General features: G+C 51.8%; 1 protein-coding gene and 1 long non-coding RNA gene across 2 annotated transcripts in view; one reads left to right on the forward strand and one right to left on the reverse strand.

Annotated features, from left to right (window-relative positions):
• The window catches only part of LOC134400184 (serine protease 1-like), a 33,414-nt gene extending 17,596 nt beyond the window's left edge, over positions 1–15,818 (reverse strand). Inside the window, exons 1-2 of the mRNA XM_063128478.1 lie at positions 15,590–15,818; positions 9,625–9,645 (exon numbers count right to left, since the gene is read on the reverse strand). Of these exons, the coding sequence (XP_062984548.1) occupies positions 9,625–9,645; positions 15,590–15,818 (250 nt within the window). The remainder of the gene's footprint in view (positions 1–9,624; positions 9,646–15,589) is intronic.
• On the forward strand, positions 11,549–12,475 carry LOC134400185 (uncharacterized). Its single transcript, XR_010025565.1, has 3 exons — positions 11,549–11,638; positions 11,944–12,088; positions 12,406–12,475. It is a non-coding gene; the product is annotated as an uncharacterized LOC134400185 (long non-coding RNA).
• Positions 15,819–17,279: the final 1,461 nt, after the last annotated feature.

A 17,279-nucleotide genomic window follows, 5' to 3' on the forward strand; every position in this document is an offset into this window, starting at 1 on the left:
ACATGATAGACTGAGAGTCCGGCGTGGGGGGGAGGTGAGGGGTGGGGGGCAGGAAGGTATGCATTGGGTCACATATGCTTGCCCATAGAAATCTATAGGGCAGAATTTTCTATAGGGAAATGATACTTGCCCATAGGGATCCAAGGCAAACCGCTTGCCCATAGAAAGCTATAGTACAGAATTATCAATAGAGAAACCATATTTGCCCATAGGGATCCAATGTAAACCGCTTCCCCAAAGAAAACAACAGGGCACAATTCCCCATAGAGAAGCCATACTTTTCAATAGGGATCCAATGCAAATAGCTTGCCCACAGAAAACAATAGGGCAGAATTCTCCATAGAGAAACCATACTTGCCCATAGGAATCCATTACAAAGCACTTGCCCATAGAAAGCAATAGGACAAAATTCCTATGCCTATAGAAAACAATAGGAGAGAATTGGATCCCTATGGGCAAGTATGGTTTCTCTACGCAGAATTCTGTCTTATTGTTTTCTTTGGACAAGCACTTTGCAATGGTTCCCTATGGGCGAGTATGGTTACTTGCCCATAGGGCTCCAAGGCAAACCGCTTGCCCATAGAAAGCTATAGTACAGAATTCTCCATAGAGAAACCGTACTTGTCCATAGGGATCCAATGTAAGCTGCTTCCCCAAATAAAACAATAGGGCACAATTCCCCATAGAGAAGCCATACTTGTCCATAGGGATCCAACGCAAACTGCTTCCCCATAGAAAGCAATAGTGCAGAATTCTCTATAGAGAAGACATACTTGTCCATATCGATCAAATGCAAAGTGCTTGCCCATAGAAAGCAATAGGACAAAATTCCCTATAGGGAAACCATACTTACCCATAGGGATCCAACGCAAGCCGCCTGCCCATAGGACAGAATTCTCCATGGAGAAATCATACTTGCCCATAGGGATCCAATGCAAACCACTAGCTAATAGAAAATAATGGGACAGTATTCTCCATAGGGAAATCATACCTGCCCATAGGGATTCAATGCAAACCGCTTGCCCATTGAAAGCAATAGGACAGATTTCTCCCTAGGGAAACCATACTTGCCCCTAGGGATCCAATGCAAACCGCTCGCCCGTTGAAAGCAAGAGGGCATAATTCTCCTTAGAGAAGACATACTTGCCCATACGGATCCATTGCAAAGTGCTTGCCCATAGAAAACAATATGAAAGAATTCTCCATAGAGAAACCACACCTGCCAATAGAGATCCAATGCAAACCTCTCGCACATAAACAACAATAGGAGACAATTCTCCATAGGGAAATCATACTTGCTCATAACAAACCAATGCAAACTGCCTTCCCATAGAAAGCAATAGGTCAGCATTCTCCGTAGAGAAACCATACCTGCCCATAGGGATTCAATGCAAACCGCTTGCCCACAGAAAGCAATAGGGCATAATTCCCCTTAGAGAAGACATACTTGCCCATAGGGATCCATTGCAAAGCGCTTGCCCATAGAAAAATATATGAAAGAATTCTCCATAGAGAAACCACTAGGGATCCAATGCAAACCTCTTGCCCGTAAACAACAATAGGACAGAATTCACTATAGAGAAACCATACTTACCCATAGGGATCCAAAGCAAACTGCCTGCCCATAGAAAACAATAGGACAGAATTCTCCATGGAGAAACCATACTTGCCGATAGGGATCTGATGCAAACCGCTTGTCCATAGAAAGCAATAGGTCATAATTCTCCTTAGAGAAGCCATATTTACCCATAGGGATCCAATATAAACCACTTGCCCATAGAAAACAATAGGACAAAATTCTCCATGGAGAAACCATCCTTGCCCATATGTATCCAATGCAAACCGCTTACCCATTGAAAACAATAGGACAGAATTCTCCATAGGGAAAACATACTTTCCCATAAGACCCTGATACAAACTGCTTTCCCATAGAAAGCAATACGATAAACGTCTCCGTAAGGAAACCATCCTTGCCCATAGGGATCCATTGCAAACCATTTTCCTACAGAAAGCAATAGGACAGAATTCTCCATAGAGAAACCATACTTGCCCCTAGGGATCCAAAGCAAACCGTTTGCCCATAGAAAGCAAGAGGGCATAATCCTCCTTAGAGAAGAAATACTTGCCCATAAGGATCCATTGCAATATGCTTGCCCATAGAAAACAAAAGAGCAGTATTCTCCGTAGAGAAGTTATACTTGCCCATAGCGATCCATTGCAAACCGCTTGCCTATAGGGATCCATAGGACAGAATTGTCCATAGGGAAACCATAATACCCATAGAGATCTAATGCAAAGCGCTTGCCCATAGACAACAATAGGACAGAATACTCCAGAGGGAAACCATACTTGCCCATAGGGATGCAATGCAATCCGCTTGCCCATAGAAAGCAATAGGAAAGAATTCTCTATAGAGAAAACATACTTGCCCATAGGGATCCAAGGCAAACTGCTTGCCCATAGAAAGAAATAGGACAGTATTCTCCATAGGGAAACCATACTTGCCCATAAGAAAGCGATGCAAACAGCTTACCCATAGAAAGCAATAGTACAGAATTCTCCATAAGGAAACCATCCTTGCCCATAGCGATCCATTGCAAACCGCTTGCCCATAGGGATCCATAGGACAGAATTGTCCATAGGGAAACCATACATACCCATAGAGATCTAATGCAAAGCGCTTGCCCATAGACAACAATAGGACAGAATACTCCAGAGGGAAACCATACTTGCCCGTAGGGATCCAATGCAAACCGCTTGCCCATAGAAAAATATAGGACAGTATTCTCCATAGGGAAATCATACCTGCCTATGGGGATTCAATGCAAACCGCTTGCCCATTGAAAGCAATAGGACAGATTTCTCCATAGGGAAACCATACTTGCCCCTAGGGATCTAATGCAAACCGCTCGCCCATTGAGGGCAAGAGGGCATAATTCTCCTTAGAGAAGACATACTCGCCCATAGGGATCCATTGCAAAATGCTTGCCCATAGAAAGAAATAGGACAGTATTCTCCATAGGGAAACCATACTTGCCCATAGGGATCCATTGCAAAGTGCTTGCTCATAGAGATCCATAGGACAGAAATATCCTTAGGGAAACCACAGTTACCAGTAGGGATCCAAGGCAAACTGCTTGCCCATAGAATGAAATAGGACAGTATTCTCCATAGGGAAACCATACTTGCCCTTAAGAAACCGATGCAAACAGCTTACCCATAGAAAGCAATAGGACAGAATTTTCTATAGGCAAACCATTCTTGCCCATAGGGATCCACTGCAAAGTGCTTGCCCATAGAAAGAAATAGGACAGTATTCTCCATAGGGAAACCATACTTGCCCATAAGAAAGCGATGCAAACAGCTTACCCATAGAAAGCAATAGGACAGAATTTTCCATTGGGAAACCATTCTTGCCCATAGGGATCCATTGCAAAGTGCTTGCCCATAGAAAGCAATAGGACAGTATTCTCCATAGGGAAACCATACTTGCCCATAAGAAAGTGATGCAAACAGCTTACCCATAGAAAGCAATAGTACAGAATTTTCCATTGGGAAACCATTCTTGCCCATAGGGATCCATTGCAAAGTGCTTGCCCATAGAAAGCAATAGGACAGTATTCTCCATAGGGAAACCATACTTGCCCATAAGAAAGTGATGCAAACTGCTTACCCATAGAAAGCAAAAGAACAGAATTCTCCATAGGGAAACCATACTTGCCCATTGGGATCCAATGTAAACTGCTTGCCCATAGAAAACAATAGGGCAGAATTCTCCATAGAGAAGTTATACTTGCCCTTAGCACTCCATTGCAAATTGCTTGCCTTAAGGGATCCATAGGGATCCAATTCTGTCCATAGGGAAACCATACTTGCCCATAAGAAAGCGATGCAAACAGCTTACCCATAGAAAGCAATAGGACAGAATTCTCCATAGTGAAACCATTCTTGCCCATAGGGATCCAATGCAAACAGAATGCCTATAGAAAACAATAGGACAGAATTGGATCCCTATGGGCAAGTATGGTTTCTGTATGGAGAATTCTGTCCTATTGCTTTCTATGGGCAAGTGGTCTTGGATCTTGAGTCTGCCTACAAGATTTTCTAAACAAAGGAAGGTTATTAATGCAGAAAGATGGAGATCAAATAACCACTTCACTGCCTGCTTAGCAGTGGCAGGGAGTTGCACATGGGAGCACTGTGTTGTGAAGTCTTTTTCACCTGCGCTGTTGGGAAGCAAAAACTTTATTGGCTTCACACAGGCAGGTGGCACAGGTTTCTGGGCTTCTCGATCTTTGTCTACTCTCTTGTGGCTGTAATTTGAGACCATTTGGTAATTTAGGGAGAAAACAAGGTTAATTTTTAAACTTGATTCAGGTTTCAGGTAGACACTTCCTGCAGTTGGAAGCTCTACTTTTGAAGTTGTTGTTTTTCTCCTGTAAGGAAAGGCTGCTTTTTAGGAAACAAAAGCTGGTTAGCAAACACAAGGCTTTCTTTATTAGACTTTGCTGCTAGTTCAGGAGACAAAGCAAGTTCTGCTTCACTCTCTTGAGAAAATTCCTTCTGTTCTATGCAGCGTTCTTCAACAGGCTTTCTATTTCCAATTTCTACTTCTGAACATGCCACAGGCGTTTCCTTACAACTTGGCATGGTGGAAACATTCGACTGGGTTTTCTCACTCTCTTGAACTGGAGACTGAACTGGGGGAGCTTTTAAAACTTGCCGTTTCATGGGCTCACTTGGTTAGGAAGTGAAGCTCAATTGAGCGTAGAGAGGATGGCTCGCCCTGTCTTTAGGACCAGATCCAAACTGCCGCTCTCCAGAACCAAACTAAAACTCTGCCCTTCAGACCCTTCTGACTTTCAAAAGGATGGTGCTAACCTGGCAAAACCATTCTAGCACTTCTAACTTTTGCAGTTCTAGCATCACAGTTCTAGCAAACATTTAGGCTAAGCAAAACATCCGGCATGCAACAAGACTTCAAACACATTGGTGTTAGCCAGCAATGGAAACAGAAAACAGGAAAACATTCACACAGTGACCCTTTCACTAGAATCCCTTCTTGCCAAAACTACTCTATGCTAACGTGTGTATGAACAGACGCGTGTCTGCCTGCCTTCTCCACCGGAACTGTTACGTGATGTGCTCTCCTTAGACCCGTGTACAAACCTGCACACCCGCTTATAAGGAATCTTCAGACATTGGCAATAGAGTGTCTGTGGCTAAGTAAGGCGATTCTTACTCAAAGACATCTACACCATTGAATAGGATGACACCACAATGGCACATTTATTGAGGTTCAAACCGATACAAATGCACAAGCTAGTTTTGGGGAAATTAGCTGAGCAAGTGGAAGCTTAGAAGTAGTTTTAAGACTGAGAAGGAGACTTTCTGAGACTTGGAGCACACACACACACACACAGAGGGGAGGGAATCTCTAAAAGCAACGTCCCTTTCCCTGGGCTGAAGCCCTTTCCTGTAGAGAAAAGCAGTGACATCCCAATCTAGAGAAATGCATTTCAAGACGTCTATCAGAAAACGGACACGTGACCTAGCCTTGTGGGATCGCTCCCAGACCCATTCCTGTGCCTTTGCCCCATCTCTGCTGGAGGTGGGGGATGAAGACGCCTTGACTTTGGGGGGGCTGCCTCAAAACGGAGTCAGTACTGCTCACCAGAGAGCTACTTTCTAAAAGCAGTGAAAGGCAGAGAGGTCTCAGCCGCTAGAGTGAGGGTCTCCCCTGGTGTCTCTCCATTAGGGTTGCAGACATGCGGTTCTTGAAGTGGCTGAAGAGGTGTTTCTGCTGCTGCTCAAGTTGCGGACGGAAGAAGAGGAGGAAGGAGGACAAGCACACCGGAGATTCGTTTAGTAAGTTATAGGACAGGACTGCACTGAAGGTTAGAATGTGAGACAGGTGGAAACTGCAACTAAATGTTGTGGCACGGAATTCCCCAGTTCCAGGTGCCAGCCAGCCATGCTCTCTCCCAGGATATCTCATTCCATTCTCCATCAGCTAGGGTGACCCTATGAAAAGGAGGACAGGGCTCCTGTATCTTTAACAGTTGTATTGAAATAGGAATTTCAGAACAACAGTTAAAGCGGCAGGTGCCCTGCCCTCTTTTAAAACTGGTCACAGTATAGCTGCAGTATAGCTCCTGCAGCTTTCACTGTTGTGATGAAGAGGAAATTTCACCAGGTTCTCCGTATATACAAATGACACCTGCTGAAATTCCCTTTTCTATGCAACTGTTACAGATACAGGAGCCCTGTCCTCCTTTTCATACGGTCATCGGCCCACTCCGGTTTTCCATTCCTAACCACCCAACACTCAGCATTATGTGCCCACTGAGCATGCTCAGTCCTTTCTGGGCTGGTGTGGGTTCCTTCCTGTTTTGTCCCCCTTTAACAGTGTGTGTGTGTGTGTGTGAGAGAGAGAGAGAGAGAGAGAGAGAGAGAGAGATGGCGAGAGAGAGAGAGAGAGAGAGAGAGAGAGAGAGAGAGAGAGATGGCCCCATTTGAGCTACATAATGATTGGCATTTGGAGAATGTTACTAGTAGCATATATGACCGTTTCCAGCATACTCTAGCAAGCCTTCTTCTTATGGCTGCATGGAAGAGCCATACAGAATATTGTCTCTGAAAATAGAAAGCTGGGTGAGAGGAAGTGGGGGGGAATAGCTGCCGGCACCCACATCGAGGGACCTCCACACTGAGGTTTCTCACCCATCCTTTTTCCCCCTCCAGCAGGCCCAGGCCCCAGTGGCCGAGAGAAGAGCCAACTGGAAAGAAGGTGAGAAAGACAGCGGGGGTGTGTGTGTGTGGGCGTGCACGATTCTGCCCCCCCTCCCTGCGGCCTTGGAGTGCCGGGATTTCTCCAGGCAATCCCGAGTTCTGGCCTCTTTTTTTGCAGATCTCAGAGGACTGCCCTCAACATCCAGGACTTTGATTTCCTGGCAGTCCTGGGGCAAGGAGGTTTCGGGAAGGTAAGTGAGCCAGAGTGCAGAGGAGCAGCTTTCCGGTGGGGGTGGAAGGCAGGCTGGGGCTGAGACCTCCCCTCTCTTTCAGGTCTTCCTGGCGGAATACAGGCCCAGGAAGACGCTGCTGGCCGTGAAGACCCTGAGGAAGGCAGCAGTGCAAGACATCAGGCGGTAAGTGGGAAGGGCCTCCCTGCCTTGTGAACAAGGTCCTCCTGAGGAGGAGGAGGAGGTGCTTTGGACAAGCCCAGCCGGGTCCCAGGCGGGGGCTGTGGGCGCTGGGCGGGTGCCTTGCTGGCTCCCCGCTCGAGGTTCCCCCGTGAACCGTCCCCTTGGCTCCTGGCGCTTGGGAGCCCAGGTCCCTGCCCAGCACAGCCGCCCTGCTCATTCCTTCTCCTCTCCTTCCTTCCTTTGGCTTTGCAGGCTGGAAACAGAGAAGCGGGTGCTGGAGGGCAACACGCAGCGGAAGCACCCCTTTGTCATCCACCTCTTTGGGTGCTTCCAGACTGCCACCCACGTTGCCATGGCGGTAGAGTACGCGCCCGGAGGAGACCTGCGGCACTACCGCCAGAAGAAGAAGAGGAAGCCTTTCAAGGAGCCCTGGGTCAGGTGAGGGTCTCTGGAGCCCTCCATGCCGTGACAGGGGTTGGCAGGCAAGCTGCCCCTGGCCTCGGTGGCCCCGTAGAGCGGATGCGGTCCCCACAGCAAGACAGGGCCTGAATTTCTCCCCGTCTTTTTTTGGATAGGTTCTGTGTCGGCTGCATCACGCTTGGCCTGGAACATCTCCATTCTTCCAACATCATTTACAGGTAGGGTATCTGTCAGAATGACATCGTCAGAGGAGGGTGAGGGAAACACTGGGTATTTGTCATGGGATTCTGCCTAGATAGGAGCAATGCTGATCATTCCTCGAAGGAAGGATGATCTGGATTCCTCTCGTGTCCCGGCTTTAGGTTCCGGATCCTTGCTTCAGGGATAATAAATGTTCACAAGTTTGGGACATTTATAGGGCATTCCTTGCTCTAAAGTGGCGGATTTCAAATGGTGCTCTGAGGCACCGTGGAATCCCCTAGCGAGATCCCGAACGGGGATCAAGGTTCCTTAAAGGGCTGTTTCTCCAGGAGTACTTCTCGCCCTCCGCGCTGCACAGCTGTGCCTAGCCAGCACCCCCACTGAACTGAGGATCGGGCCCTCTGCAGCCTCTGCCACCGTCCTCTGCAATGTTCGGAGGTTCCCTGGAAGACAGGCCGGATTGCCACAGCAGGCAGATATTTAGACGGAAAGGGCAGGAAGTTAGAACCCCACTGCCTTCGGGTTTCTGCACTGCTTGCAGGCAAGGTGCTGTAACCATCGGGCAACATCCAACATAAGAGTCAACCCATTGAAATCAATGGGACGTAAGTCGGACATGACTGACTTAAAGTTCCATTCATTTCAATCGGTCTACTCTAAGTAGGACTTAGGCTGGATTTTGCCTTTATGTTTGCCGGGTCTCTGTCTGTTTCCCTACCGCTGCTCCAAGCAGCATCGCGAACTCCTTTGTGGACCCTGGAAGGCTGCAGGGACGCTCCCTGTCATTGCTCCATGGCACTATCCTCTTCTTACGATGAGCTTCAAGGCTGTCTTTGCCCAGGGCCTTCAGGGTGTCCCAGACAAGCTAGCCTAAGGGGTGGATGAACGGGGAGCTTCCCTCTGGGAGACCTCCCGCTCACTGCAGCCTCATCCCGTCCGTGGCTCAGGGACCTGAAGCTGGACAACCTCGTCATCGATCGGGACGGCTACATTAAGATCACGGACTTTGGCCTCTGCAAAGAAGGTAATGGCAACCGGATGGCGTATGTGGGAGGCCCTTGATCCTGGGGCAGAGCTCAGGCGCTGGCTGGCTGGAGCAGGGGGGGCAAAGGGACGCTTTCTGTTAGGAACACCCTGCCCTCATTTATTCCAGGCATCGGCTACGGGGACAGGGCTTTGAGTCGCTGTGGCACCCCTGAAACCATCGCCCCCGAGATCGTCAACCGCAAGCCGTACACCAGATCCGTCGACTGGTGGAGCCTCGGGGTTGTCATCTACCAGCTGTTCACCGGAAAGGTAAGCACAGGAGCAGGGGCTGAGCCGTGAAAGAAAGGAAAGGGCCCGGGAGTTGAGGGGAAGAACGGAGTGGGGCCAACCTTCCCACCCAGCCCCCTTTTCCTCTTTCAATGCATCTCCTTGGGACTCTTGGGTTCACCTACACGGCACGGATTCCAGGAAGCCTGTCGTTCAGCCCAAGCAGAGAGCCTGAAGTCACCGGGACGAACAGTTTGCCTTTCAGGGCTAATAAGAGACGGATTTCCAGGCTGGTAGCTGAGGGTGACCTTGGTCCCAGGTCCCAGGCGGGTGAATCGAGAGTTTTGTGACTTCCCTTCCCTGGCTGACCCTTTGCGTTTCCTCTCCTGCATTTCAGAACCCGTTTGATGGAGACAACCTGAGACTGCTGGCCAACATCATCACAGCCCCTGTGAAATATCCAGCAGCTCTGTCGGAGGAAGCCGTTTCCATCATGTCCCAGGTGAGAGGATGAGGAATTCATCCTTGCCACGTACTAATTGATGGTGGGCTGTCCAATCCTGGGCCGGGGCCTCCGAGGTGAGCAATGCAGCCCCCACAGCACATCCTGAGCGGGTCGTCCAGCCTGGCTTTCGGTGGGCCGCTGCCTTCGGTGGGCGGCCGGGCAGCCGATCCTGATTGTGCCCGTACTGTTTTCTAGCTAATGCAGAAGAACCCCCAAGCTAGATTGGGCAGCGGAAAGCGTGATGCGGCTGACGTCAAGGGCCACCTCTTCTTCCAGGTATGTACGTGGTCAGGGGTGAGGAGCGGAGCAGCATTTCCCCGCCGCTCGGAAGTCCTCTGCTTCCCCAGGAACCCGACGGCCTACGTGGGGCTTCCTGCCCCTCCCCTTCCTTCTCTCCCCCCACCTCCCTGCCTTCCTCCGTTGCTGGGAGCACACGGTGAGAAGGCGTGGTCTCTGTTTTTGGCCTTGGTGGGTTGTGGGCCTGGGAAATTTTCTGTGGGGTGTCCATGCTGGTTGCTTCAGCGAAGAAGTCACTGGCCTGGCCACCGGGCTTGTTTCCAGGAGTTCGCGTGGGAAGACCTGCTCCAGCGACGGATGACATCTCCCTTTGGCCCCGTGGAAAAACAACACCGGCTTGACCCGAAGTCCGTCCGTGACATCTCCCTTCTCAGCTCAAGTGCTGCAGATGCCTTGGAGATGCACTTCGAAGGGTTCAGCTGCATAGCTGAGGGGGCTCTCTCCATCAGCCCCAGCAGGTCAGTGTCCTTCGTCCCAGAGGTCATTCCTGCTGGGTGGCCCAGTCTGCCCAGGGAGACGACCCACGCCGTCCAGGGCCCGGCCTCTCCCTGCGATTGGCACCCTGCGGTCCCAAAGCCGGAGACAGGAAGGCCCTCTGAGGCTAGGAGGGTCCGGGAGCCCTTGCAAAGCCTGGGTGACCTTTTCAGGCTCAGCTTCTCTGCAAGAGGGAGAAGGTCTTGTGAACCCGTCCTTCGTTTTGTGTTTCCAGGGAGAGCAGTGGCCAGTGCCAAAGAACACCTGCCAGTGCGTGCTGCGAGGAGGAGGAGGAGGAGGAGGAGGAGGTGTGGGAGGAGGCCTCTGCCTCCAGCGAAAGCCCAGCTTCCCCCGGCCAGCTTCCACCTCTGGCGCCACCGTCCGCTAGCCAGCCTCCATCTCTGGCTCCATCTTCTGTTGGCCAGTTCCCACCTGCGGCTTCACCTCCTCCCAGCCGGCCGCCATCTCCGGCTTCCAGCACCGGGGCCGCTCCATCCCTGCTTGAGCCCTCAGCCCTCAGCTGCAGCCTCTGGACGGACCCGGAGAGGAGGACGGACTGCGCCGTGGCCCGAGCAGCTAGCCTGCCAAACATGTACGGCTCCCCGTCCCCTTCCCCAGGGAAAGGGCTGAGATGGGTTCTGGCCGCTTCAGCGGAAATGGAAGCCAGGGGCCTTGATGCACATTTGCTCTCCTTGCAGCTGTGGTCACCAGCAGGACTCCTCTTTGTGCCTTCCACGCGGCTCTTTGAGGTGCCAAACAACGGTACGCTTTCGTCTTTCCTCCCCCTTTAGAGGAGGACACGTCGCCCCTCCTTCGCAGTCCCGTGAGGGCCCAGGCTGAGCTCTGGCCAGGAAGGGCCTCTCAGCCCAGTGCGGGTCTCAGCAGTCCCTCGTGCCCAGGGGGGCCTCAGGGAGGAGCGGGTGGGATGGCAGCCTTGTCTTGGCGGAGGGGCTCATGCTTTCTGGCGCCTTCTCTTTGCAGTGAGATGTCTCCAGACCGGGTGGAGGAAGACCGAAGAAACGTAAGTCCTCTCCCACGCCCGAGTGGAGCACCACTGATGCCTTCCAGTGGAAAGGTGTGGGGTTTGAGGCCTCCACGGCGACGCTCCGGGATGCAGCCCCCTCCGTGACCCCCTGGGCTGGGCTGGGCTGGGCCCCCTCCCTCTTCCCCTCCCCTCCTGTCCCTTGCCGAGACTCAGCTGTGCTTCTTCCCTCCCTCCCTCCCTCCCTCCCTCCTCCTGTCTGGGCCACCTCCCGGCTGCTCGGAGTTGGTCCTGCGGGTGGCAGGTGAGGACAGAACCAGGTAGCAGTGGCAGCAGCGCAAGCCACGGAAGCAGGCACAGGTAAGGGGGCAAGAGGGGCCCGAGGAGAAGGCCCTCAAGGGAGGGGACCCGCTCCCTGCCAAGCACTTGGTTGGGCTCTGGGAAGTTGGCTTGGAGCACTTGGGGCCACAGGGCTAGAGAGAGGGGGCGGAAGAAAGAGGGACACGTAAGGACCCCCAGGAGGAATCCAGGGGGGGGGGAGGACTTCTTGGAGGACCCATGAAGTTCCCGGTGGCCTGGAGTGGGGACACTTTGCGCCCTCCGCCCGCAACACATGCAGCAGTTCAGCTGCCAGGCCTCACTGGTCGGTTTTTCATGGTTCTTAGAGGGATTTCACCAAGCGAAGCAGGCAGCCTCTGAAACGGGAAGCAGCAGCAGCAGATGACGGGAACGATGGATATCCGGGACAGCCAGGAACGTGAAGAGGACCTGAAGGAACACGCAGAACGGCTCTTTTCAAGGCACCAGCAGGTACTACAGGGCATGAGATTTTGGGGAGGGGTAGAAAGGCGGAGCAGTGGGAGAAACACGGGCGGGACAAGACGTGTATCCTGACGGTAGTAGCCTATCCGTCATTCTTTGGTTGGGGGAGGGGACCCTGGGAAAGAAAGGGGCTGCCAGTCGGGAAAGTCTTCCCCCCTCCCAGTTCCGTAAAAAACAAGGAGCCCCCCGTAATGTTTTGCAGTGTTTTTCCATGAGATTTTTTCATGCTACCCAAAACCAACACGCACACGCTCACGCACACGCACACACTGCCCCCAGCCCCAAAAAGTGTTCCTCTTTTACAGGTGTTTGTCAAGAATGGAGTTCCTAACCCAGGATCTTCGCTCCCGTTCAGCTTTGAGCTGCAATCTTTAAGGCACAATCCTATGGAAGTCTAGACAGAAAAAAGGCCTCTGACTTCTAGCGTGCGCCAGCCGTCATGCATAGGATTGTGCCCTCAGCAGCTCAGTGATGAGTGTGCTTGATAGGAGCTCCAGGGAAGGAAGGAAGGAAGGAAGGAAGGAAGGAAGGAAGGAAGGAAGGAAGGAAGGAAGGAAGGAAGGAAGGAAGACGGACGGACGGACGGACCGACAGAAAGACCACAAGCTCATGCAGGCTTCCTTTGGGAATAACTCTTCCTGAAATGAGGCAATATTCATAGGATCAACTGTAAATTGCTGAGGACATCAGGGGAGGACTTACCCTGCTGTGAGAATCCACTTGCAATCTTTTTTGCCTTTAGGCCCGGGACTGGATTCACACGCCATGTTTGTGAATCGCCCTTATAAGTTGGGGTGAGGTGTATCTCAGCTTCTGTCGGCCCTGGGCCGGATCACCGGGCTGCCACTGTGTTTCCCCGCACACCATGCGTCATTCCAGCGTTAAAGCACCTGCCAGTTCATTCCTGATCTCCTTGTCAGCGTGCTTGAGAAAATCCAGCGTTTCTGCACTGCCACCTTTACCGCTACAAACAAAAGAGAGGAAATCAGTCAGTCATCGATGAAATGGAAGCTGAGGGAGAGGAGGAGAAACAGCAGTGAATCTAGTCTCCCTATTTTGATTGCGATGTTTAAACTTGTCTTTGTCGTTGTGCGTCTTTATTTCAGAAGAGGCCCTGTCATGAGGCAATGTCAGGAATTGCCTCAGGCGGTGGATTTCTGGTGCCTTTAAAGGCAGTGGAGTCGAGCCGGGCAGAACTCACCCATGAGGCACAGCCTTTGGGGAAATTCTTCTGCATAAGACCCACTAAGGTGAAATCTGCATGGGAGAACTTCCCCACGGATGGAGCCCCATGGGTGTGTGGTGAATTTCCCACCTCAAAATCTCTTGGGCCAGTTGTTGTTGTTGTTAGAATTATTGTTGTGGTGGCCTTGGGGGTATCTTGAAGGTCATCTAGTCTAACCTCCTGTTCAACCCCAGATCTCCAATGCAGGATGCAGCCACTGCGTCCCCTGACAAATCTTTGCTCGGCCTGTGCTTAAATACCTCCAGCGAAGGAGGGCCCACCTGTGGTGGCTGTCCACCTTTACGTTGTGAATTCAGAACTTAATGGAAGTCTTATTTAAATCATTATTAAAGGCAGTAATAAATGTAGTAGTTTATGCAGCACCATCCATTTGTTCAGTGCTTTACAAAGTATTGCAAGGGGGAGGAATCTGATCCTTGCCCTGAGGAGCTTCCAAATTTCAACAATGAGTTGAATTTCAACCACAAGTGAGCTAGCAGAGGGAGAGGGGTTGGAAGCTGGCAGAGGGCCAGTGAGTGAGTGGGCAGTTGCATCTCCCCCTCCCCCTCTTCCTCCCCCTCCTCCTCCCCCCTCTTACTCCTCCTCCTCCTCCTCCTCACCACTGTTGTCAGGGCCAGAACCGCACACCGGAGTGCTGTGCCCATTGGGCCTGGGGGGGTTAAAATCACGGGGGGAGCGGGGGGACGAGTGGATGGGCGAGCAAGCAGTTGAGTGCGGGGTGAGTGGATGGGCAGTTGAGCGGGGGAGCAGGGGGGAGCGGACTGGCAAGCGGGGGGATCAGACATTGGAGGGGAAGTCGGGGGGAGCGGGGAACCCTTTAATTTTTTTTTAAAAGCCTTACCTTCTCGTTGGTGCGCTCCTGCGCACATGGCCCTTTAATTTTTTAAAAAATGGCTGACGCACGGGGCTTTCCCTTACCCCGTCGTGTGTTACGCCTCGCTAGGGGGTGACGGCCCGTGCTAGCTGCAGCGTGGCAGCGCCCCTACTCCCCGCCGGATTATTAGGTAGGTCTAGCAAGGCCCAGAGTCCCTGCTTAATGACAGGACTTAACTAGTATCAAGGTTCTCTGAGGCTCAGTCCCTTGTAGTTGTTGTTGTTGGAGATGAATTTTGGAAGATACAAGGTAAGAATAGATGCAAGTCCACGTGACGATTTTCACGGCCCTTGAGAAAGAGACCCTATACATTAAGGACTGGGGAAAGAAGTTCTAGATTAGAGGGTGTTCCTTCCTGACAAACCTGAGCTCCAGAACCGCTTTTCCTAGCCATGAAGCACTTCTTCACAGCTAAGACCGCCAGAAGAGCCCTGCTGGATCGGACCCAAGCCCCGACTAGTCCGCCCTTCTGTTTCCACAGTGCCAGCCAGGTGCCCAGGGGAAGTTTGCAAGCAGGACCGGAGCACGACAGCACCCTCCGGCTTGTCTTCCCCAGCGACAGGCGTTCAGAGCTGGGCTGCCTCCAATGCGGGAGGTAATATATGGCTACCACAAGCAGCAGCTCCATGAATGATCATCCACAAATTGGATGACTCCCCTTTTAAAGCCATCCAAACTGGTGGCCATCGCGACATCTTGTGCTAGGGAACTCCATGGCTTAACTATGCCCTGTGTGAAGTACTTCCTTTAATCTCTTCTGAACCTTCCTGCTTCCAGCGTCACTGGATGACCCTCTCCTTTCTCCACCCCAGGGGTTGGACCCTGCATCGTTGCGATGCCTGCTATGCCAGCTGAGTGGGTTCAACTGACGGAACAACAGCGTAGGATGGTGGATCCAACCCCAGGCATAATTTTATGCACTTCTGTCCTATCCCCCATTACTCACTCTTTTTCTAAGTTAATGAGCCCAAAATATTGTAACTTTTCCTTTTAGGAAAATTGTTCCAGCCCTTTGATCATTTCGATTGCTTTTTTCTGCACTATTTTCCCCGTCCATCTCTACAATATTCTTTCTGAGGTGCAGTGACCAGCACAACACACAGAACTCTGAGTGTGGTTTCACCACAACTCATTGCAATATGGGCAGGTTTACTTTTGATCCCCAACGTTTGCCTTGTTCACAGCAGCTGCACACTGCATCAACCTTTTCATCAAGCTATTGACCGCAGCGCCAACGTGACGATCAAAATATGGCAGATGAAGGGCACTTGACCACAGTGTCCAGCACACCAGATAATATGCCGAGACATCCAGAATGCCAACATATGGACGGTCCCCATTCGCATCCTTGGGGGAGCCGGGTCGCAGCCCCATCCTGAGATCTGATACTCAGTACCAGGAACTGGGCTTCCAGAGCCCAAGGTGATGGGTGCAACACGTGTGGAAAGTTCAGCACTGGCATTCAGTTTGACGAGCATGATATCGTTATCCAAGTAATCAGGCCTGTAATCTGGATGGACGATGATTTGTTCAGCTTTGATGAACTGCTCATCCCCATCCTCCTCGTAAATGTCGTCGTCTCCAAGCACCACTTGCATGCGGCTGCAAAATCAATCATCCGATACTATACTGAGTACATCAGGAAGTATCTGATCTCAAGGTAAACTAGCCTTGTACTGCTCAGGCCACAGAACTGATCAAACCAATGAACATCACATTTAGCGAGCAAGGCCGGTGCTTCCATAGAGGCCGCTCAGGCGGCCGCCTAGAGCGCCAAGCTAAGAGGGGCGCTGTGCAGCACAGCACTCACGCGCATTGTTGGCTGTGAGCCAGGCCGGCCCAGCCTGAGGATTCAGCTGGGGTGGGGGCGGCTCCATGTTCGGCCTTCCACCCAGAAGCTGCCCTCCCAGAGTTGGGAGGCCGCCACTAGAAGAAGAAGAAAAAGCATGTGGCGAGCTCGACCCTGGCTCAAGCCAGCCTCGGCCTTACTCCCGAGGAAAGGGCACCGGGTCGCCTCGCCTCTCTCCTCAATCAGGCCGCGACGTCCAGGCAGGCGGGCAAGTGGGACTCCCTCTCCCTACCCCCAGGAAAGCTAGGGACTTGTGGACTCCTCACAAGGCAAACTCACCTGCTTCCCGATCCTGCGCGCGTGAATCACCGGGACTTGCATCCGAGAAAGCGTTGTACCGGGAGGCACCAGTGCTGCCCCATCTGCCTATGCCTCCTTACTCGGAAGCCTTATTCCCCCGAGTAAACATGCGGAGAGGATCGGGATGCCAGGCTGTATAGTGGGTTGCGTTCGCACGGAAGTAAGTCCCGGTGAATTCCAGACAGCTCGGTCCCAAATCGAAGTGAGCCAGTCCCAGCTCTCCACTCGGGGCACACGTTTGGACTTCTGCACAATTCGGTGTGTGTGTGCAAGTAGCTCGCCTTGCCTAGGGTGCAAAATAGTCTGGCACCGGCCCTGTTAGCCAGGGGTCACTAAAAGTGTGAACTTTACAACCAGGCAAGATCAGTTACCTAGGGAGGTTGTGGGCTCTCCCACACTAGAGGCCTTCAAGAGGCAGCTGGACAACCATCTGTGAGGGATGCTTTAGGGTGGATTCTGGCATTGAGCAGGGGGTAAATTCCTGGGGGCAAAGGCTATCAATGGCAACTAGCCCTGATGGTTGTGTGCTATCTCCAGTATTCCCAGGCAGTAAACCTGTGTGCAGCAGTCGCTGGGGAACATGGGTGGGAGGGTGCTGTTGCACCATGTACTGCTTGTTCATCCCTGGCCGATGGCTGGTTGGCCACTGTGTGAACAGAGTGCTGGACTAGATGGACCCTTGGTCTGATCTAGCAGGGCACTTCTTATGTTCTTAGAATCATAGAATCATAGAATAGCAGAGTTGGAAGGGGCCTACAAGGCCATCTAGTCCAACCCCCTGCTCAATGCAGGAATCCACCCTTAAGCATCCCTGACAGATGCTTGTCCAGCTGCCTCTTGAATGCCTCTAGTGTGGGAGAGCCCACAACCTCCCTAGGTAACTGATTCCACAGTCGCACTGCTCTAACAG

Source organism: Elgaria multicarinata, chromosome 6, assembly GCF_023053635.1.
Source record: "Elgaria multicarinata webbii isolate HBS135686 ecotype San Diego chromosome 6, rElgMul1.1.pri, whole genome shotgun sequence".
Classification (NCBI taxonomy): domain Eukaryota; kingdom Metazoa; phylum Chordata; class Lepidosauria; order Squamata; family Anguidae; genus Elgaria; species Elgaria multicarinata.